This window comes from Pezoporus flaviventris, unplaced genomic scaffold (genome assembly GCF_033815535.1).
Source record: "Pezoporus flaviventris isolate CSIRO_AGI_PZ_B2104156 unplaced genomic scaffold, CSIRO_AGI_Pfla_v1 ptg000025l, whole genome shotgun sequence".
Taxonomy (NCBI): Eukaryota; Metazoa; Chordata; class Aves; order Psittaciformes; family Psittacidae; genus Pezoporus; species Pezoporus flaviventris.
The window spans coordinates 12,672,741-12,697,471 of NW_026892573.1; the positions used below are offsets into that span (position 1 = coordinate 12,672,741).

At 39.5% G+C, this 24,731-nt stretch overlaps 1 protein-coding gene across 5 annotated transcripts in view; it reads left to right on the top strand.

Annotated features, from left to right (window-relative positions):
- The window catches only part of STARD13 (StAR related lipid transfer domain containing 13), a 297,743-nt gene that overhangs the window by 111,083 nt on the left and 161,929 nt on the right, over positions 1–24,731 (top strand). For all 5 annotated transcript variants that reach the window (XM_061457525.1, XM_061457527.1, XM_061457524.1 and 2 more), the window contains one exon: positions 18,465–18,498. In XM_061457525.1, coding sequence (XP_061313509.1) covers positions 18,465–18,498 — 34 coding nt within the window. The remainder of the gene's footprint in view (positions 1–18,464; positions 18,499–24,731) is intronic.

Here is a 24,731-nt window from a genome sequence, read left to right on the forward strand (position 1 = left end):
AGAAACTTATACTGTAATTAATTTGATGAGTAGATTGTGTTGCACAGCCCAGATTATCTAGTTTTTTACTAAGGAAAGTAAAGAAATGAAAAATGAAAGCAAAGAAAATTAAAGTGCTTCACTCATGGCTGTTATTTATTACTTTAAAACCTACTTATAATTAACGATAACTTTAAAGTATCTTCTAGTGTTACATTTAACTCTTCTTTGAATGTTTGCTGGACATTTTGGGAAGCACAGGACTTGTCATTTGGATGACATTCATGGTGTCTTTTTTTCAGACTAGCCAGAAACAGAAATTTCAAAGAAGGGCATCAATACTGAGATAGATAGCCTGGTGAGTAGGCTTACATGGAATATGCTGCTAACAGTATGGTTCTCATCCCCAACCCTAAGAACTTGGCTCCTGTGTGAAAATAGGTTTATTCAAGTCATATTTCCAAAATGCAGTGGATTGAAAAACAGTAGATCTGGATATTTCTGATACCCAAAATATGTCTGAGTTCTTTTGCCTATTGCCAAGCTCTTCCTCTCAAAACCTCCTGTAGAAATTCATGCTTTCATACAATCTCCTGTTTTGTGAAAAATATGTTTCCTGTTCCCATTAAAAAAAAATCATAGTTTTAGATGTTCTGGAGTTACAAATGAAGGCAGAGTCCTTTTATTGTTTATTCACTTTTGAACATCTCCCATGCTGTTAACTTCCATCCCAGGAACAACCATCCCTTTCTTTTCATGCTTCCTCCATAGTTTTTGACAATTCTGAGCGGTCCTTCTGTGAATCCTTTTCAAGTTTGTGATTGTGCATGGGCCGATGCTTCCATGATGTCCTATGTGACACTGCATACTAATTCACAGAAAGACATCACACAGTTATCAGTGTCATTCTCCTTCCCACTGTGTGTGTATCCTAACATCAGCTGCTTTTGGCTAGAGCAAGCCAGAAAGCAGAGTATCACTGAGCTGTCAAAGTGGCACACTGCTCCATTTCTTTAGGAAATAAACACCCTCTCTTCTTGCTATAGCTATCTCAGCTGCAAATGTTTCCATATCCTCCTGCACCTCACCACCTGGCCAGTTACTACTCCCCCAGGTCTCACTTTCAAGCTGCTCATTTCAGATGCTTTGACTTGTTTCAGCCGCATTAGCTGAAATGGTTTTAATGGTAGTTCTTGGGTAACTCACCGCCTTTTCAGAAGCAGCAGCAATGGAGGTGTTCATGCGAACCCTTCCAACAGCAAATCTTGGGGGGACAGAGAGGATGAGTAGGAGTATCTGTGAGGAGGGCAGGGTCTCAGGGGGATCGTATCTGAGTAGTAGGGGCCAGTGACCTGTAGGTGGTACACCACAGCCAACTGAGAATGAGTGTCAGTAGGTATAGTTCACTAGCTAGCCTGTACCGCATTATTTTGCATTGCAGGGCATCATCTCTTATTTCTCAACATGCCATCGCTTCCTCTGTAATTCACCTGTGGAGCATTCAGTAAACAGGTTTATAAGGGCTAGCAAGCTCTGCTATATAAATCAAATCCTAAGTTTCAGCCTGTTTTAAAAAACTACTGTCTCCTTGGAGGTAGCTTTGATACCAAACATAGGTTTTTCACTGAGATGTATTTGCACTGAAGAAAGCAACTTGGCATCAGCAGCTTTGGCTGTTAGCATCTACTTTCAGATACTCTTCCATAGTGTTCACACATCATATGAGGCTGTTACATTTTTTGTTTAAGTTGTATTTTTCATACTTATTAGGTAACTTCCCTAAACCTTGGTACTGCAGAGAGGTCAGGTAGTACCACTGCAGACATTCACGGGACTATTCATCTAGACAAGGCAAATGCTACACAACTACAGTTCTGTGGGAAATGCTGTTTCTGCAGTATAAGGGGAGATGGTCATCCCTGTCAAAGGCCGAAACAGGCATGTTTAGAGAGCACTTTATTCAGAAGTTTATTTTGTGGGATGATTGATACCCCATCCAGAATTACTGGCTCAGCTGTAAATGTTTGCATTGTAGACACCTACAAATAGACAAAATTAATCCCACCCATGCAATGTGCTGTTGCACTAACTCAAAGTTTGTTTTGTTCCACATGCCAAAATCTAGCATCTTGATGATTGGGAATATCAAAGCGTTTTTTTACAGTTAAATATAAAAATTAATCACACATTTCCAGCATTGGTTTGTTCTTTTCCATTCCCCCCCCCCCCCCCCCCATTAAATTATTCGAATTTTCATCATTTCTGACAAAAATGTTGCAATGGAAATTCTGATTTTGTCTTGACTCCTGATTATCATTTATCCTGTTCTGTTCTTGAACTGAGTCTCTTCTTTGGAACTGCCTTAGCCACTGCTGAGGAAGCTCACGTTCTGTAACATGCATGTCCCTGTGGATAAGAGTTCAGGATACCTGGAGATGCAGTACAGATTTTCAGGTGACCTGCACTTTATGTTCCTAGCCCCCTTTAAAATTATAACTGTTTAGTTAACCACTCACAGTGTTACTTGTTACACCTAATATATTCTCTCAAAAATAAAATAGGCAAAATCTCATCTGCAATTATAAGGTTTACTTTTTTCCCCCCAGAATGAAACATAGTGAATAAATTAAATCAGTAAATAGCCCTAACAATTTAACCTGTTTAGTTAATTCCAATTATATTTATTTCTTTTCTGGCATTAATAATGTCTTCCCAAGTGTTACTTCATCAGTATTGGGTTTGTAGAACTCCAGCAGAGCTAATTGATTCTGAAATGCCAGACCAGTAAGGTTTACTAATTGTTTCCACTGCAAAACCATTAAGGTAGCTGTGCTTTTTATTGCAACCATGTCAGCATCTCAAAACAAATTGAGGAGACTCTCAGGGGTAAGATATTTAGCTGCATAATGCAGGCTGTTAGACAAAGGCAGTGATGAAGATAGTGCAGTTAAATACCTCGTCTCTAATTAGGTTCTCCCTAAAAATGAGAAGTATGCAAAAATACAAAAGTTGTTACAGTTATTACAGTAAGGTACAAGTTAAATGCTTGTGGTTGCTGATACTAAATAAGCTTTCGACAATGCAAGATCCATAGACTTGACCTTACTCTTTGGACCCTAGAAACAAATTTACTGCTTAAAGGCAAACAACAGGTATGTTTTCTCAGGAAAAGAGTTTCACCCTTTCTCAGTATAATTTTACCTTCAAAGTGTAGAAATTAGAGTGATAAACTATATCCATTGCTTAGACACTACAAAGTATGTTCAGTATGCTTGCTTTTTAAGTAATCAGTATACTTACATTATAATATCTTCAGAATAATATTAAAAATGTGAAGTTGCAAACATCTTTTGAAAAAAAAATCCTACTTTGTTAATGCCTTAGAGGACAGTCAATGTTAAATTATCCCTATTACCAAATATATAAATCTTTCAAAATAACAGGTGTGTGTTACATGGGTACCTGATACATATTATTCTACTAACAGTAACTAAGCAATGTCCCTTTTATTGAACTACTATATTTTTGTTTCACTCTTATGCCCAAGAACTAGAAACTGTAATGCATGGTACAGAAACAAAACCAACCTTTCAGGCAGGTATTTGAGAATTGTAACTGATATTGTTGCATTATTGTAAAAAGATCTTATATTAGGCAACAACCACTCAGTTGAAATCAACAGTAAATAGTGGCACTATTTAACATCTCCTGGCTTGTAGAGTCTTTCTGTATTGACCTTTTCCTTTATGTTTCCTAGCTTTTACTTGTAACACCAGAAGAACAAGGTCTGTAATTGTAATTAAATCAATCTGACAGTGAGTCACACGCTGGCAGCTAAAGAGGAATCAAGAGAAGAATAATCTAATCTTAAACATGAATGGTATTTGCTGGAGGGAAGGGAGGAAGGGAGGATCTGTGATTGTTTTAAAGGGGAATGTAAAACTTGCCAGGAATTCATTACAATTTTTTGTTTTGGGTTGGGGTTGGGTTTTTTTTCATAGTCTTGTGCAATATGATCTAGAGTGATGCTGAAACAGAGTATCTTGGAAAATCAGTGCCATGTTGGAATCACCTGTAAATACATATTTCCTTGTATATGCAAAATGGCAGGTTTCTATTCTTAATTACAGACATTGTTAGAGGCAGAAATAGTGGAAGGTAGAAGACCACATCTTGTTTTGCATTCATTATCCACTGTCACTGGTTCAGAAATTGTCAACATCAGTGGGCACCTGAGCATCCTATATGGTGAAAGCTACAGTTCTTCAGAGCCTTCCGTACATGCTCTATCTTGGCATAGAAAGCTGGTATGAAGTGCTGAGCTCTGGGGTTTCTGAGCTTCTCATCCACTCTGGAAATCATATGCCTGTCTACACATTTTATCCTCCATCCACTTGAGATCCAAGCATCCAAGCCTGGATTACACTTCTGAGAACAGGCACCCAACTGACTAATGGCTGTTCTCTTCGCAGCTGCTTGGTCAGATGTCTTCTTAGCTGTAGCATCTAGAATGAAAGTCTCAACTGGGCTGTAAGGTCTAGGGTGCAAGGGTCATGTTTTCATCCTATACTTATGCATGGTTTTTCACGTAATTTTTCAGATCTTGTAAGTTCCTATAAAAAAGGGGATTTTATTTCTGGTTGCATACTGAATGTGGGGTGTTTTGTAATGTGAATAATAAAGTATTACAACACAACATGAATGGTAAGTTGCTCCATTCTTATGTTGCTGTCTTGAATTGGTGTTTTAACTCATATGAAAAGACCTCTCAGTAGGTACTTAAAACCACTATCAAAAGTTGGCAGGTATGGTACTGCAAAATCAGAACACAGGATCAAAACCTATAATACTTTTGGAGATAAGAGAGGTGGGTACATTCTGGTACCAAATATGGAACAGTGCTTGTGCAGAAAGTAATTTGAGACTCTTTCTCTTCTCCAGAACTGTTTAAGATAAAAGTAATCCTTGAATTGCCATATGTCTGACTAATTATTTACTAAAATGAAAGTGTTCTTGCTAGAATATATTTTAGTTAAGAATGAATTTAGGCTTGCCTAAGATTAGATTTGAATTATATTAGATTTAATGTAGAGTGAACGTGTATATTTGCAATATGTAGTAGAGAAAATGCAGCAAGAAATCAGGCTGTTTTCTATAAAGAACCTTAAGAATGTTTAGCATGATGACCAGAGGAATTCCAGGTAGTATATCATGATAATGCATACACCCAGTGTTTGCTGCCTGATTGGGCTTGCATATCTATACATTCAGACTAAAGGGATACTAAAATTCTGAAATATAAAAAAGTCAGTGAACTAATGATAATTCTTTAAACTTACAGTCAGATTAATTTGTAGGTAAGACCTGCCCTCCCATCTTAAATCATCTGCCCAGAATTACATATTCTCATTCTTTAATTACATACACGGTAAGGAGGCTTGGCACAGTGCATGGCCTGATGAGCTAAAATATGCTGTCACGAAGTCCATCCTCGATTCTGATTTTGTGCTGTTGTATTTGGTTTAGTGTAAACACTTAGCTATATAAATTATTGTTATAATTGAATGTTTCTTCTTTTCATCAGCAATAAGACATTAATAGGTATTTCTAGTGACAGTCATTTTTAAGACAGCCTGAAAATACTGGAGGGCCCTGAATGTGAAAACACACTCGGCCATTAAGCCACAGCTGTTGCTGTAAGGGGAGAAACATCTGAGCTTACATAATAAGCAGATCAAAATTGTGGACATTCTATTATTAATTCACAGTGTACATCTAGCAGCTCATAAGGTCCTGCATATCTCATGGTCTCCTTCAAGCTCTTATGAGTGTGGTAGGTCCTAGATGAAGTCAACACCTAGCCACCAGTCCTGAGGTACAGCTAATCCTGGGAGAAGGACCCCAAGACTTTTTCTGTCAGCTGTGAAATGGCCAGTGGCCTTTGAAAAAATTGCATGAAGCTACATGTTTCTGTGGCTGAACAGCTACTGATCATGCACTGCTAATGCTTCTGCTGTCTGCCACTCATGCTGGCAGAGCTGTCCTCCAGGCCTTTTCCTGGAAGGACATTGTCCTGTAACAAATAAAATTGGGTGTGTTACATTTTTATTCTTTATTTAATTTCCACTTTTTTTTTGGGGGGGGGGTTTATACTGTTTCTTATTTATTCTTTTGAGAGTTACCTACATCTTCTTCCACCTGGTTTAAGTGGTAAAGGAAAGCATGATTTGATGCCAGCTGTTTTCCACCATGTACCATAAAAGCATACTAATGGTCGGGCAATTTAAGCACTTGCACTCATGGTTGTTTCACATGCTTGTCTCCAGAACTGTGGCTATCTTGGTTGCACCCAGACTGTTCTCCATACAGATGGAGTTTCTGGTGGAAAGTCCTGCAGCTGTTGCCCCATCCATCTGTCCAGGTGCCACTGACAGCTATTGTTCTCTGTACAGCATGGAGGTCCCCAAGGAGTGGAGAGCTGGTGATCTTACAACCATGATGACTCACAAACACACCCCCAGTAATAATACAAAACCATTGCTAATCAAATGTATGTCTCCATGCTGAAACAGAAAACAGAATTCAAGCTGTAACAGTAGAGAGGCATCTAAGTATCCAGTTTGCCAGCAGCTGGTATCACCAGAGTTGTTGACAGGTAGGCATTTTGACAATAATCCAGAAGCCCTGCCAAAGAACATAGGACAGTGAGATTCCTTTCTTGCATTTATTAGTAGGTTTTGACCACTGAGAGGCCCTTCCTGAATGTTTTCACATTCTAATTTGTCCTGGAACATTAGAATATGCCAATTAAGAAATATTTTTGAAAACAGAATAGCAATAGCTGCTTCCTGAGTGGAGATGTTTTGTTGTGAGTTAGCATTATTTTTAGTCCTTATGGTGAATTAGTAAAACTATATAAGAGACTGATGTGATCAGAAGGTGCATCCTTTACACTGTTTATTTTCTTTCCATTTTCAGAGTTGACAGCAATAATTTTAACTTTAAAAGTTTATTCTTGTTGGACCTGACTTTCAGTTCATATAAATCCGACCTACCTTGATTTAAGACCAGCTGAAGCAATGATGCTTTTTGTCAAATCATTGCTTTTCAAAAGATGAATAGTGCCTTAAATCTATCTGTAAAAACAAATTTCAAGCAGTGGCCATTAACTTGAATTATGAAACAGAAAACAAAGAAGGATGATATTTGTCTCACAGTGATTAAGGACAACAAGATATGCAAGGTGACAGAAAAATCTTCATTAATTCTGTCAGCATTTACTTGTACTCCATGATAAACATGTGGTATATCATGGTGGTATACAAACTATGCAACAAATATTGTCATAAATGTTAGACAATTTTATTAAATATTTCTTCTTATTGTCTGAAACTTGCCTAGCACCACTTTGTATTTAAATTAGATAATCTTAAATTCAGTTCAGAGATTGTACTGAGCTGTTGAGAGCAGTGACACTGAGAGAAGATTGTGGACCTTTCCACTGAAGGATCCTTGGATATTTTTAGGAAGGTCATACTGCTTAGCTACCAAAAAATAAAAAGGGAAATGAAATGTTTGTCTGCATTGCAGAGAAACATAAAATCAGTTCATCATATGGGAGTATAGAGATAGCTCTGTGAGTATCTTTGGTTTGGTTGTCCATGACAGCTGAGAAATAATACATGCCAGTTTTAAAACCCCTCTGTGGGAATATAGTTATTTTATTCTATGTCAGGAAGTAAACTATGTAGGTTTTTTGCTTTAAAATAGCTTGAGTCAGTAGTACATGTATTTAAATGAGTGTGAAGCTGCTTTAGGCTATGCAGGAGTGTGCAAGGGGGTGGCGAAGAGAACTGAAGCCAGTCCCTAACAAATCACAAATCTCTGCATTCTGCTGATGCAAGTGAAGGATGCATGCAGACAACTAAGTATCATGTTATGATTTTTAGCCATAATTTTAAACATAGTATGATGCAGAAAAGTCAAGATGTTAATGCTTCTGTACTGACATTTTATGATATCTGTATGCAATAAATTAGAAATGATAAAATACGGTTATGGTTGTGGATACCCTAACATCACTTACTTCTGGCTTTCAGTTAGGCTTTGGACATGTGTGTTAGTAGTGATACAGATGCAGAAGTTAGAGATGAAACTGTTTAAGGGTTTGGTCTTGGCAGCAGTAATCCTAATCACTGTGGGAGTGGAGATGCCTATGCCTAACTGAAGAACATCCATTCCTCTTTTCAGTCGGTGCTGCACTGACTTGCTGGACATCACAGATTAAGCCAACAGCACTTTCAGTGTATAGGTATACAGATACCTGCTGTCTCAGAACCTCAGCCATTTTTGAAGGGAAAAAAACAGAAAAGTGGGTTAATCAGAGGCAAATACACAAATATATATATATATATGTATATGTGTGTGTGTATACTTATCTGTGGAGGTGAAGAGGGGGTGATTCTGATTCATGTATTATGTTTGTGTGGTAGTGGAGGCTTCCAGCTCCAGTCACTCCAGACTGAGATGCAGCCCAACAGCAGTTAGTGTATAAAAATAATTGTGTTTAAGCATATGCTTAACATCAGGCATGCCTAGTATAAATCATTTCAAACCATACATGTGTGTTGGTCCTTTGCTTAATTACAGCTCTCATGTTCTTAGCTCACATGTGCATAAGGGATTCTCAACTCTAATACAGCATAAATTCATACAGCTTTTCTCACTATGGACATACTGTTTTGCATAGTCTTGACAGGTGAGGCAAAAAATAAGGCAGATTACTGGGCTCAGAACTTCGAAGTTGTTTAGGTGCTTACGTTGTAGTTATCTGAATTGCACCTGGGCATTTGCTGACAGCAGAAGAGACTGTGAACCCTACTGCAATAGGAAATGTATACGTTTCTATGAAAATATTAACTTTGCACCATCACACTGTCCTGCGTTTATACAGGTTGTAGAGTTCACTTTGAAAATAAACAGCATATGCTGATATACGTCACAGCTGTGTTAAGTGTTCGTTTTCTTACAGGCTGCACCAGAATTTGCAGTCAAGTGGCCATTTCTGAAATGAAATTTTGAATAAAATACTTTATTCTTCACTTATCCCTTATCTTTTACTTCACTTATCTTTTACTGAAAACTGACCACTAAACAAACCTCAGTTGTTTTGGTGCTCCTCAAAAAGCATAAAATAGTGACCAAGATTTTAACTGATTGCTAATCCATCGGCTTACTGGGAAAAGAGCATTTTTGGTTGACTTTGTATTACAATAATTAGTTTTATTGACCGTGAAGGAGAATACCTGATATCCACTTAGAGCCTGGCTGTCATGAAATGTTTCTGTGGACACTCAATACTGAAAACAAACTGCTGCTAATGGCAGTCTGAAGTTCATTCTCAGCTAAGTACTACTCTGGGCCAAGCTAAAATAACATCACAGCTCTAGAGCTCATAAGGCTTGGTTCTCATGTTCTGCCATGGATTATTGCTAACCATTGTTTGCTTTAGAAGTCACTAATTTCTCATAGCAGTATAGCAGAGTTCCCAGCTTTCATGCCCCTCTTTGTTGTTGCATGGCCTCTTGTACCTTTTCCCACTTCATTTTATCTTTAAAATAGATATAGCACTTCTTCCTACTCAAGAGGGTAGAAATGATAGCAATGTGTGACTCACTGTATTGTTCTAGGATTGTAAAAAACAGGTATTGCTATTGCTTCTCACTTTTGTCCATCACCATTTGGCAGACACTGCTCTTCTTTTTGTCTTTCTTCCTCCCACCTCCACCCCATCACATTTCCACCTGACCCCCACACATGTGTTGTGTTATCTCCAGGTTTTAGTCATGTCTTTGTTTGTACAGCAGCATAAGTTGTTATCTTAACGGACAACTGTTAATTGATATTTACACAGTTTTGAGCATGTTGATGTTAGTCCTGCTGCAGAGTCCAGAGTTCGAAAGGACTAAGAGCTCCTGGGACTTGCCAAAGGTAAAAGCATCACAAAGAGGACAGGGTTCTTTTTAACAGAACCAGATTTGCTGAGACATGACAAAACTATGTCCTGTAAGGAAGCAATTGTAGAGGGTGGGTACTGGGAGTTGGGCAGGATGAACTGAACATTCAGGGCACCATGTAGACTAAACTTGGATATGTGTTCTTTAACTTGTTTCCTTGACTGCACCTGCTTTGCTCTCCCCTGTTCAAGAGCACAGTACCAAACTGTCAGGTTAGATTTTAATTAGATTTAAAAATACTGACTGCTATAAAAGCCTATTTTAAAAGCACAAAAGTGGAAAGTATTACAGAGAATTTGTGTAAGTGATAGGGGTGGGAATATATCACCACTCTTTACTGAATGGGACCAGACCAGTTTGTCTGCCCTGGTCACCTTGAAGAAACAAGGAGCATCTATTTCTGCAGCTGGATGTCTGTATTCTGTCTCTCAGGTATATCCAGCTGACCACAAAGGGCAAGACAGTGAAAGTAGGAAAGTCCTTGTCACAGCTTGTTTTGGTTAGAACATGGACATAATTTAGAATCCCTGAAAATTTAAGAAAATTATAATGGAATTTAGAAGACCCGAGAGTTAGCTCTTTAGGGCTGCTGCTTCAAACAGCCTGTAACATTTACAATGTCAGTCATCTGTTCTGCGGGGGCAGAGCCAGAGCTATGATGGATGGAAGTTATAATCCACCTGCAAAGATCCCCTGCAGAATAGCAAATGGTGTCATGTTCCCATAGAGGAATTCACAAGAGAAGCAAAGGTAATGCAGAATGGTGACAGGAAAAGAACATGATATTAGAGAATATTAAACACAGCTCTTGCATCAGGGCAACGTTAGACAAAGGAAATGATGGCTGTAAAGGAGGTCTTGTGATGAAAGCAACAAATTACACAGCAAAAACTTTTGGGGGATAAAATTAATGTTCTGCTGCTTTCCTTTTCCATTTGTCAAGATGAGTGCCAGTGCTGGTGCAGGATGAATAGTCATGGCCGGCTGAGCACAGGGATGAATGGCATCTTCCAGTCTGATGGCAAAATGAGCAACTGGACTGATTTAATATCATAACAAATACTGCAGAGGCACAGCTTGATACTCACTGCAGGTGGCTGCTCCTCAGGTGTTAGAACCAAATCCTCCTCAATAAAAATTTGGGTTATAACCACAAGAGCCATAATTGCTTGACATTTTGAAATCATATTAGCAGCTGCTAGAAGTAAAAATCTCCCTGGTCTGTTAACATAATGTGAGGGTTTTTTTAGTTAAGTATGATAAATTACAGTTACCAAAATGCATGTTCATTTACCATTAGTCTTTCAGCTCATTTTCTTCTAGTTTCCCTTTGAACATTGTTGAAATGGTTTTCATTGTTACAGACTTTATTATTGCCCTGCTCCACTTAGTGTAATGCTTTTGCTTTAACGGGTCATTCAGAATTTTTCACTGTGAGATAGACTGCAGCCCATTTTCTATTTGATCGAAGGTTTCAAAACTCCAGCCATGTGAAATGTCACATTACTTTCTGGACTTTTATCATTAGTATGTAGGCAAAATAGATTTATTCAGTTGTCTTCTGTGTACTGCAAATCTATATCCTTCTTTTTATGTCAGTGCTTTTCAAACTGGCACTGATCTTGGTGTAAATTTTGAAAGAAATATTTACTGTAAAATGCGTTTTAAAAACAAGTCTTACTTTGCTAACTAAAACACTAAAATAGGGAAAATAATTTTCATATATTCATTAAATGTTCTTTAAAGCTGTGCGCAACAATAAAATATGCTTTTATATCTTCAGGCAATATTTACAGTATTTCATCTTTTTAGAATATAACTTAGCATATTAAGTCTATGGTTTTCAAAAGACATTTCTTCATCCTCTGAATTCTTCTGAATGCTTGAATCCCTTCAGGTCATTTTAGAAGTATCATAATCAAATATTAGCATTCACTTTTCTTTGCACAGGATTGAAAGGTTCTGTATGCCAGATCCTCGGAGAAACCAGGAAAAAAAAAAAAGAAAAAAGACAATTTGTATGATTTTGCTAGTTTAAAGTGAAGAAATAAATTAAAATGACAAAAGTAGACTATGTCAACTACAAGGAAACACAGTTTATTTTATTTACATTCCTTTCTTGACAACTCCTTGAAACTTTATATAGCTTTCAGGAAAACAAGATGAAGTGTCAGAGGTTAAAAATATCTGTGGAAACTCTGTGTTCAGTGCTTCTACAGAACTGGATTCATTTGTGACTGGTTTGGTTCAGTTTTGGTAGCACACTGTAGTGCAGGTTAGATACCAGCAAACATCTCAATGAGCTATGCTAGGAACAGGATGAAGCCTTAAAAATCCTTTCAATTTGCATCAAGTAATATTACGATTTACAAATTTAAACAATGTGTAAATGTTCATTTATAAATTTTATTTTATAAATGTTATTTTATAAATGTTCATTTATAAAAATGGCCACAAAGTACAACATGAGGTAGTGCTTAAGGATGCAGAGGTGGTGCTGGAGGACTCTGCAGGGTGGCAAGAAACAGATCTAGAGCAGAATCTACTTCTATTCTGCCATTTGAAAGTAGTCCCTGATCTCTTGACCTATGCTAAGTTTTAATTTGTAGATGGTTAATTGGAGCAGCTAAGGTGACGCAGCAGTTGCACAGTGTGGATGATTAAGGAAGGGCTCATAAATGTACCCTGGGCTTTGGGTCTAGGAAGTGTGCTCAGTCCAGTCCAGTAGCAGATACCCCCACTGAAGCTAACATTCATGTGAGGAACAAGATTGCTTTGATCAGTGCTGTGGGTATTCTTAATGTCTTACACTGTTTTAAAATACTATGATGAGAACAGCATAAGAACACTGAGTTTTTAATAGTATTTTCTTATTCCAAATATTAAAGAGTCTAGAAAAGGGGATCTGGACCCAAGTTTCCCCACTTCATAGATCAGAATAGAATCATAGAATGGTTTGGGTTAGAAGGGGCCTTAAAGACGACCTGTTTCCAACCCCCCACACTATGAGCAGGGACACCTTCCAGTAGACCAGGTTGCTTCAAGCCCTGTCGCAAACCTAGCTTTGAACACTGCCAGAGATGGGGCAGCCTCAACTTTTCCGGGCAACCTGTTCCAAGGTCTCACAGCTCTCATAATGAAGAATTTCATCCTAATATGTAATCTGAATCTACCTGCTTTCAGTTTAAAGCCATTCCCCTTGTCCTATCCCTACATGCTCTTGTAAAAAGTCCCTCTCCAGGTTTCTTGTAGGTCCCCTTTAGGCACTGGAAGCTGCTCAAAGGTCTCCCCAGAGCCTTCTCAGACTGAACAAGCCCAGCCCTTTCAACCAGTCTTCATAGGAAAGGTGCCTCAGCCCTCTGGTAATCTTCACAGCATCCTCCGGACTTGCTCCAACAGGCCCATGTCCTTCTCATCTTGGCGGTCCTAGAGCTGGACAAAGTACTCCAGGTGGAGTCTCTCACAAGAGCAGAATAGAAAGGGAGAATCACCTCCCTCAACCTGCTGGCCACACTTCTTGTGTGAATGAGCAAGAGGACTTGCTCAACTGCAGAGCAGGGAGCTATTTACTCTTCTTTCTTTCTTTGAACCCATCAGTCAGAAATAGTTTGCAGCATGATAGCTTAGCTTCAGTGGAAGAAATTGTGACTTTCCCTTTCCCACTACTGTCTAACCTGGCAAAACATGTGTCTTCCATGCCCCAGGTGACTTCTCTAATAACACTGAGGCTGTACGTTAAGCATGGACTCTAAATACACCTCCGCAGCAGTTGTTATTTTGAAGGACAATTATGAACCCTGTTGTCAGCCTTTGAAATGCAACAGAAGCACCTAAGTCCAGCAGAAGTTTCAAGCCTGTTCTGAATATTGGTGCCAAATCTCTGAGAGAACTCTGATTTCTGACACAATGGTCTTCACAGCATTTTCTATGGGATTACTTCAATATTGCCATTATTCTCAGCTGACTAACTCTTTAAGGAACTAAAGATGCCATGCTGGGGCCAGGCAACTTCAAGTTAAGGCTGATGTTGTTGAGTGTCATGATATTATTATTATTACTTCCTCTTTAAGGGTGTAGCATTTTATTTTGAAGTAGTAACTAGGATTTTCTTTCCTTCTGTCAACATCTATCTGAAAGGATGTAATAAATCTGCTAATCAGATGACTGAGTTTTGCATGTGGATTGCTAGTTTCCTCCTTTAGAACTTGTCTATATGTCAGTTTAATTAAAGCCTAGCAGGTTATTAAATTTCTGGAATGATGAACCAGCAGGATTCTCAGTCTTCATACTTTGTGGGACCTTTTCCAGCTCAGAGGGCTTTCCTTCTATATCAGTTAACCAGTAAGAAGTTGTACAGATTTATCCTTTTTTCCTCTGAAGGAAGTGTTGTGTTTCAGAGTGGTGCTGCTGGTTGCTCACTGCAGAGTCCAAAGCCTTTTATTAACAGCAGATGTCAAGTAGTCCTGTCAACATTCAACGGTTTATTTGATAGCAGTGATATTTTTGATACCGTATCTATGTTGAATAAATTCTCTGGCTTTTTATTAAACATCCAAAAGAGTTATTTGCCTGCTGGACAAATACACTTTTTCTGGGGGGGGAGGGAGAGTGTGATTTCCTGAGAATGAATGATTATAGTTTGACAGATACTCTAAAATATCAGTGGCAGATTTGGGCATATTTGAAATTAGAGCATGAAATAGCTAATAACTAATAGAAGTTGATGAGAAAAACAGAAGCAAAAGACTTGGATACAAAATGGTGGGGTTTTTTCTTTGAAATGGCATATGATATGATGGAATTGGCTGGCATTCTAGAATCCCTGTGCTGTTGCAAATTAAAATGGTTTTGAAGTTGTTCAAGTCAACCGTTTCACATTCATCATCTGTGTCAGAAAAAAAAAGCTTTTATGTGACAGTAAGCTTACTGGGACACGATTAAATCATTTAATCCAGTTGTTTGATGAGTTCCATGCCCTGATCACTTATAACCGTGAAAGATTATGTACGCATGAGAGAAACAATTTTTTGATGAGGGTGTTTATTTTGCTTGTTGGGTTTATAATGCTGGTGTTTTGCTTCTACCTTCACTTCCACTTAATCCAAGGAGTATGAGTAATTTGTTTCCACAGAGAATGCCTTTCACAAATATCTTTCAGGTTCTTTATAAATGCACTATATTTCCATTTCTCCTGAGAGGAGCCTTTCTTCCTTCCCTTCCCTCTGTGCCCCAGATACGCTTTTTCAGATGTAAGTGAAAGGTGGCTTTAATGGGATCGCTCACATGCTTAAAGATGTCCCTGGTTTAGGTATCTGCTGAACAGAGACATTATTTTCATCTTACTCTGCAAGGTTCAGATTCAGGTAATGATTTCTAAGCTCTTCTCCAGGGATCTTATTCATCTATACAGGACCCATAAATTTAATACTGTGTATTCAAAGGTGATGTTTATAGGACAATATAAATGTGGGCCAGGGACCAGTCCCTTGCCAAGGCCAGCTGGAACTGGGTGTTCCCTTGTTCCCACTGCTAAGGGAATGCTTCCCAATAGCTGGCTTGCTCAAGCAGAGCTCTTCAGTACAGTTCATAACAAAGCCAGAGCTGGTGAGTCAGGTGGATGAACCTGGGTATGGTGCTTCAGCCTCATCAGAGGCCATCTTCTCTTCAGAAGTGTAGGTGAGCCCTCTGAGCTTCACTTCACTGTGAGTCACACCACTGCTGAGGGTAGGCTTGCCTGATTCACCAGATTGTCTCCTCCTGTTCTGATCATAAAGGTGGTGCGGAACAGGCAGGCTTCTTGGGTGCCTTTGCTCATATAGATGAACATGGAATGGCCTCGCAGAGATGCAGGACTGATGAAGGGGGAGAAGTGGACACAGTGTCTTCATAAATTTCTGTCTTCTGAATGCTGGTTTACATGCTTCAGCAAATAACACATGGTTCTATCAGCAGAATGTGTTTGATTTTGGCTTCCACTTGCAAAATTGCTACAGCTGGAGTTGTGAGCAAATGATTTCTTTATTATTCATAGCAGCAGGTGCTGCAACAGCCTTTTGGCTAGAGTTGTACTCTTTTGGTCCATGGTTTCTATGTATTTGATTAGATTGTGCCATGCTGCTCAGATGGGATGCTAGTCCTCCAATAAATGCATTTTGTTATACAATCAGTTATATAGTGCATTATCATTATTATTTCCATAAATCACTTTTAGTTGGCAGCCTTCTGTTTCCATTTGGGATCATTCCAGCAACAATTTGCAGCCTTTTTGTGTAGCATCCTAAAAAGATTTTGGAGGTTAACATAGCCTGGGTTTGATTTTAATAGCTGGTGCCCTTCTGTCTGTACTAGAACACAGAAACTGGCTATCCATGCAGGATTGACGTGTTTATTTTAATTCACATACCATTAATGTATTCTTCAGGAAGTGCTTATCCCAAGATTCAGTATGGCAATTTAGGCACCCGCCTCCACTGCATTTATGCCAGAGTCATGATGCTAAAATTCTGGTGCCTGTCCCCAGCACGGTGATTGAGAACAGCATGGTTGGCTGCACACTGGAGAGACAGAGTGATATTGTCTCACTCAGAAAGGCATCTCAAAAACCTAGCACACTGATGTGGGACCTGTGTATTCCTTTCCAACCCACACAGCCTGTGTTTGACTTTCACACCCCTCTGTGGAAGTGAGATGCTTCTGCTAAACCCACTCTTGAGGGCTCAGCACTGACTCGTAAGGGATGCTGCTAGAGAAATTTTGGTATGTAGTGCTGTAGTTCTGCTCCTTCATCTTTGCAGAATGGGCCCATGTAGAATGTCTTAGGAAATAAGATGAATTTCCTCTTCAGCCAGATAGGAATCAGGAGCACATTCTCCTTTTCTGGGCTGTAGAAGACCAAGGGGAAGATGAATTCCTCGGCTTCCGTAAGAGCACGAGCTGAAGAGTTCTGGCATGAGGGTCTGTGCAGGTAGCACAGAGCCTGGCACTGGTGGGCCCTCACTGGGGAAGGGGGCTCAGCTCCAGCCTCTGCAGGTATTTCACCATCACTGAGCTAAAAATCAAAAGGGAGCCTGGATGAAATCTGTACAAAACAGTTCAGTCCAGGCAAGCAGTGTGCAGGAGCCAGAGCTGGCCTCAACTTGGAACCAAAGCAAAGCTACAAATTGCATTAATAAAACCTCTTCTGGACTCTGCCACTCATTATTTTCCCATCTAGAAGTGACCACCTCGCTTGGTCTTTGCTGGCTAAAGGCAGGCTAACTTCAGATGCTGCTCAGGCAGACTTTCAAATGGAGCCAGAGGCTTTTTTACTATGAGATTTCATTGCAGAACGAAAAGCATCTGAAATCAAGCTGTGTTTTTCCTGTTATGAAGAAGGATGCTTAACCAGTTCAGTACTGTGCTTACAGGAGGAATTTTCCAGTATCTCAGTAAAATTCTTCATTAAATAAAAGGTAAATAAAAACTGTGTTTCTATAGACAGGTTCTTATTAAGGCTGCAGAGGCAATATTGGCTGAAGAGATAATGGAGTGCTTGGTGTGTCTAATGGAAAGGTGCAGATGGTTGTCCACATGGAGACAAGCAGATAAGGAGAACAGGGAGTGTGTCACTGCAAGGCACAGGAGTGTCTGCCTTTTCAGCTGGCTGCAGACTGGGCACTTCACACCTGTGAGTTCACTGGTATCTGGAAGAATCAGTTTAGCCTTCTGTTTAATTAAAAAAAAAATAATAATTAGATGTAGTTTTACCCGTTATGCTTATTTCATTTACAGGCTTCATTGCTGGGAAAGTTGATAGATCCAGCATATGAAAGGACAACAGCTGATATGCATTTAATCACTGGCAACAGCATCCTCATTTGGGTACTGAAACTTATTAAAGAGAATATGGATCAAGAGGAGTACCCAAATATAGTGTTAATGGTACCAGTTTCAGATAGTGTGGCAAACTCGAAGGAAGGAGATGAAAAACATGGAGAAAACAACATGACAAGCCAGTTTGGCCATGTCCCTCAGGCAGAGGGACCCTCTCCAGGTCACAGATGGACAAGAACCATCACTCTGCCACTCTAAGTAGCTATAGCCACAGTGTCCTGTTTCCCACCTGTCAGTACAGCTGCCCACACATCTTGCTGGTGGGCTGTGTGCTCCCTAAGCTCCACCAGCACTGTGAGACACACTCAGGTATGTTCCAGTGTGCTGGACCTCAAATCTCTTCAGGACATACCCTGCATGGGCCAGAGACCATTCCTCAGCTCACTCCATGCAAAACAGATGAACCTGGCTTGGAAGTGGGCACCAGGTTGTCCTTAGCAAAAAAAAACAATTATTTTTATTGATGAGCTTTGTATTTTTTGCCTTGTATAAGGTTGTGATGATTAATAATGATATATATTGTCATTCTGAAATGTGGGACTTCTTTAAAGGGAAAAAGTATAATTATTAAAGAATTATCTATTTTTTTTCTTACAGGTGCTGTTTCAGAAGCTGTGTAAGGAAAAAGCAGGTAGGACACTGTATTACTTCTTGAAATTTCTTGGTGGCTTGTGTAGACACTCATGCATTGACAGAGGACCCATAGGAATCTCTACTACTGGTCAGTGTAGTTGCTACAATCACTTGCACGCTGTTGTTTGTAATGTAGTGGTGTAGAACATACATGGTTCTTAGGAAAGCTGATAATCCAGCAACTTTTGACTAATACTTTACAAGGTGAGTTATGAAATATCAAGGATAAGACCAAATATTTGTTGTTGGTGTCAGAGTAGGACTAAAGTGCTTGCCATGACACAGGTGTATGTGAGGCGAGTCAATCTGCACAGTAGGAGGAGTTAAAGACATGGATTCCCTGAATCTCACATTATCATGCCAGGAGCTAAGGAAAGGTTTGGATAGACATATACACACACAGAGATTCTGATTCAGCAAGATACTTAACACGCAATTAAACCCGCATTTGACAAAACCAATTCGTTGCAACCAGGCATAAGCAACTGCTTGGATGATTTGCTTAATTGAGGGTAAATGTCCTTATTAAATTGTAATGAAGTACAATTAAGAAATACAGAGAAAAGAAACTGCTTCCCAGAATGTGGGTTACTGGAATTTAATAACAGCTCCACAGTTTTGCAATAAGAAATGTCCCCAAAGTCTAAGTGAATCCTCATTCCCACAAAAGCCTTTGCCAGCTAGAAATATTTCAGTCATAAACCAACTGACCTCCAGAGTCACTCATTTCCAACTGTTTTTTCTGTTTTGTTAGTCAATATCTATGCAGTGTGTGTCAATTAAAATGAAAGCAATTGGATGTCATTATTGTAATTATCGCTCTGTCCCTAGATGACTTTACATCTCTTTTTTTTTTTTTTTGGCCTGAAGGACTAGTTTAAGCCACTTTGCTAAATCAGTGGTTTCATCTTGGTCAGAGTAGCATCTGTCTCTGCTCTAAATTGCATCCTCAGTTCTTTCCAAGGGCCACCTTAATTCAGTTAGAAACAGATGAACAAAGCTTTTTGCAGCCAGTGTCACTGATTCAATGGTTCTGCTGGCAAACGTGCTGACTTAGCAAAATGCCAGAAACTGTGGCCTAGAAAACGCCGGTCTCCATAGGCAATTTCACCCTCATATACTTGGGTCAATAAAACATGAAGCTGTTGAGCACAGTGGAAATACAAGTCTTTTCATTCAAGTTTTGTGCACATCAACTTTTTATGCTTTATGAATTGTATGTGGATTTATTCCATGATGTTATTTGCCAATGAAACATATGCCTGTGCCTTTACAAAGCTAAACAAACTCCATCAATTCTGACATTGATTTAGCAATTGTTTTTTATTGTTTTAATTGCTTGGATCAAAACTGCTCTGTGACACCAAAGGCTTGCTTTATAAAGAAACGGAGTATTTTAACAGTGCTCCAATTTTTTACTATGATTAATTTTTTAATTGCTTTACTTTTATGATAACATTACCACTGTCACTAAAAGAGATGAAGTTTAGCATGCATCTTTACAGTAGAACATGGTGGTTGAAAATAAGATAACTACAGGCATTAAAGAAGAATGGCAGATCATTTTCTAACACAGTTTGGTCACTGAGGTGGAACTTTAATCATGGAAATCTAGCACATGATAGAGCTGGTAATAAATTTATCATTAAAATGCTTCTGTCAGAAAATGGTTATTTCTTCAGACCGAACCATTTTACAGGATAGATTAGCATCCTGTAGTTTCTATTTCAAATAATTTCTGTAAAATAGGTGTGCACGTCTTGATATGCTGTGATCTAAACAGTTTTCAAAGTGAGAAGTTTTGATTTTCCTTTGGCTTTGAAAATTTTGGCCTAGAAATTTGTTACGTTAAAGCATTAAAAAAAAAAAAGAGAAAGAAAACGTGATTTAAGTTACAATAAAAGCCAAATCTGTGTCTTGGACCGCGGGACAGCGTTCTTTCCAGTTTTGTAGTTCTTAAACATTTCTGATATTTTCTCTGTTTTCTGGATAACAATTTTTTTCTGTTTTGGAATTTCTTGAGTGAGAAGAAAAACCGTCCTGCTCATACTGGCCACACACAGAGCGCAGCACTCTTCTGCTCAAGTTCATCTTCTGCACCATTTTCCTCTTACATTATCACTTCTTACTGCTTTGCAATCTTCATTTCTTCCTCTGACCTCTTTCTTGGGACAAGTTCTCTCAAACTAGAGCTCTCAAAGCCTGGAGTAATCATTTTCCAGAGTACCAGTGGTTCGTAGTGGGGCAGCACCTTGCCCTCCCACCATACAGAATCAGCAGTTTTGGATGGAGATGGCCCCTCTGACCCCATCCCAGCACAGGGCAGCTATGAGCTGCTGCAGCCAGGGTGGGGGGATCCTGCAGCTCTTTCTCCAGGGCTGGGCTGTCCTTGGCTTCTAGTCATTCTCCACGTAAACCATATTTATGTGTGAAGGAGATAACCCTGCCCTCTGGACTGTTGCTCTCTCTCTTGCATCCATTTTATTTTACCTTTTTAAACCTTTTAAAACAAACAGATGCAATATTTTGGGGCTTCCATTCTCTGGATTTGCAGTGGGTATCTTACAGTATATTAAGCAGGATGCTGAAATGTGTCCTAAGAAAAGCTGTAGCTGCACAGACCACTCAGCCACCCAGGGAACCTCCTCTGAAGCATCACTGTAGCTGGCAGTTTTGCTGCCTGCTAGCCAGGCCTAGTACTATTATTTCCAGAGGCAGTAACACTGGTAATTTTAACAGTGCATGCACTGGAAATAATGATGTTCTGACCATTTGAAAAATGAGGCATTGGGAACAATATTAAATAATGATAAGATGTGACTCTAGAGGTGTGAATTTATGCTGCTGTTTTCTTTAATAGTATCAGGGTGCAGCATGAGCTGGTGGCTCCCTGAGGACCAGGAACAGACACAAGAACAAGTCAGACACAGCTCTAGGACAGCCAGACAAGGCCCTGGGAACAGGAATGGGCAAAGGATGATGTCAGTCTGCAGGTTGGGTCCCATGGCCAGGCAGGGCTGTGGCAGAGCTGGAGAACAGCCCTGATGCAGCATCATGGGGCTGGGACAGACAGCCCTAGGTTGGGTTGAGGTGGGGTTCCATAAAATCTTGGAAATTTATATATTTGTATAACTGCACACCACTAAGTAAAAACAGCGTTATTAGGAGTTAGACCTAGGTTGCAAATGTGGTGTCACCCACAGTCTTTAAGATGTAGTTAGCAAAGTGCAAGAGGCACTTGCAAGAGCCCAAGTTTTCATGTAGGCAGACATGAGTCTGTCGGTTAGCAAGCTGTCGGCTTTCTGTAGAAGCAAGAGACAGGAAGACGATTCACACTTGCACTGCTTGTATGTGATGGCATGATTAAGCAAGTTTTATGAATATGTAAAAATAAAAATATCCTATTCTGCATCTTAACCAAGATGTGTGAAAACACGTGCTTCATCCACTGAATCGTTTGAGAATGACCATGGCTATCCCAGTGGTAACTGTGGTTCCAACCATTAAACCACGGTCCTGCTGTCATTAATAAATGATGTCATTAATAGGACTGCCCCAGTACTATTGCCATGCAGTGTACCACTCTGTTCAGGTCATCATCATTAATGCTTTTCTCATATTGCCAGGTACATAACACCAAACCCCATCTGCACCACCTATCTCTATTCTAGATTAATAACCCAGGTGGTCCTAATTGTTTGCTGTGGTACCTCAGAGAACACCTTGGTTAGCTGTTCCTCTGTCAGATTGCTGCTGGGTTTTATACAGCCTGCAGTAGTCACTATTAGTGCCTAGGTGACTGGCGTTATGCATCCTTACTATCTCCCAGTATATCTCTTAGTAAAACTCATCCTATTCAGCTTGAGCGTTCTAGCTGCCTAATGTATTTTAAAGTTATTGCCACATAGCTCAAGATGAGTAACAGAGCACACTTCATCACTAGTAAGGAAAACGAGCTTTTACTTTGCTGACAAAATTCTGAAGTCAGATTAAAAGCTGACACATCCTGTATTTTAGTGGTATGTATGAAACACTAAATATAGCAGCATGCTCGTGTATTTGCTGATGCATGGTAATGTAGTCGGGAGCAGACAGCAATGGGCTGGCAAGGAAGATGGTGCACTGCAGTAATACAATAAAATCCTCATGTGACCTTGGCCATTTCAGAAGTACTGCATGGATAATTGTGCATCCTCGGCTGATATATTACAAAAGTCAGAGGTAGTTGTGGTCCCAGGGCTTTAATGAATAGCCTGATCCTGCAGTGTTTGTCCAGGCATAATTCTCATTGACTTCAAGGAGAGATATCTGTAGTGTAGCACTGTGCTATATAGTAGCTGTATATGACCAACTGCCAACAAAGCAAATGATTCTGGGAACGGAGAGGGAGGTGCAACTTCATCTTGTTAGAAACTGCAGGTGCTTGATTCACCACCAGATCAAACCCACGTACAGTTGTTCCCACTGGTTACATATTTTTGTGTTTCCTTGGTCGTAAAAAGTTTTATGCTCATGTTTGTATTTTACCTTTGCTGCAGTCCCTGGGTAGGAGTTATGAGTTAATCATGCTGTAAACAGGAAAATGAATGTGGCTCAGAGAACCATAACCTGTACTGGGATTTTCCTCTTGCTTATGGGGAGATGGAGAAGGTGATCTCTTTCAGCCTTTCACATGCCGCAGATGCCTGGCAAGCGCGCTGGAGGTGGAGCTGAGGCCGTGGCATGAGCCCCCTTGTCCCGTCCTCTGCAGCAAAGAGCAGCAGCTGGGGTAGACATTTGGCAGCCCCTCCCCAAGACCTAGCAGAGGCTCCTGCTGTCATTACTCCGGCTACAAAAGTTTACCCAGCATGAGAACCTAACCTAAAATAACTGGGGAAAATAAAACATCCCCATCCAGTGATCCCATGCATTTACTAGAAAGCAGAATGTGATCACTTAGACATGTTTCCAACACAAAGCGGAGATGCTCACTTTGGATTGAAAAAGGAACAGGCTGTTTTCCTCAGCAGTGGTACATTGGAAGTAAACTAATGAATAAACCCAGCTGTTTGGTGGTCTTGGCCTGTTAACTAGTTAAGCTCTGTATTGCTCAAATTAGAAGTAGAAAGACTTGGTGCTTTTTCTGCATTCAGTGCTTCAGAGTTCTGCATTCAGTGATTCTTCAGAGTGCTTCATTTGTCTCTTGTTCTAACGTGTACAGTGCCAGTTTGGCTCCCAAATTGAGGCACTGAGATTGCCACTTCCTGACTACATGTTCCTTTCATAATCAGAAATGATAGAACAAACCCATTCTTTGTTCTTCTGAAAGGCATATCTTCACTACTCAACTTCTACTGATGTACTGGAGCAGCTGAGGGCAAACTCTGATCCTCAGCTTTCAAAAGCAAGAGGAAAACGAGAACCCTTACTATGTATATCTCAGGATATTCCTGTTTCTAAAAAAAAAACAAACAACCAAAAACAACACCCACCCCCCCAAAAAAAAACAACAAACCAACAAACAGCAGAAGTGAAGATTAAAACCATGTATGTTTACTGCTTTAGTATGTGAATTATAGACAAAAGCTTGATCTGTTAAGAAATACTCTGAATTTTATGTAAGATGCTTTAGAAACCATGAAGCAGTAATGTATAAAGGCACTTCAGACACATAGTAATACTCAACGTCATTCTAAATATCTCCCTCCATTTCCCTACAGAAAGTAGTTCTTTCTGTAACTTTGATTTTCTGTCAACATTTTTAATAAGAAAGAAAAATATTGAGAAGTCAAGAGCTGATAAATGTTAAAAATAGTATCTAGTCAATAACTGTACAAAATATAGGTGGCTTCAGAATGACGGTATTATAAACATTTTTCCTAACTCATTTTTGTTTACAGTGGAGCTGAGAGCTGAGCACTAAAGGGCTGATAGATGAGCTTGGGTTTGTAACTACTCTTGAGACATGACAGGAATCTTGCTGTAAATGGCAGTCTGATGCAAATTGATAAATTGCTGTAAAGTTTTGCCTCTTTTGGAATAAGGGGGTGTTGGTTTCCTGTAACTAAGGTCAGCCATTAGGATTCTCAAGTGTTTTTCTTCTGTGACTGAACAAATGTCTTGCAAAGGTTGCAAACAGCCAGCCATATTCAGTTCCATTGAATATGAGCAAACAACTTTCTTTAAGCTGGCATTTTCCAAGAGTCATGTCAGAGGCCACATTTTGGCATTTAACATTATTACAAAAGTAAC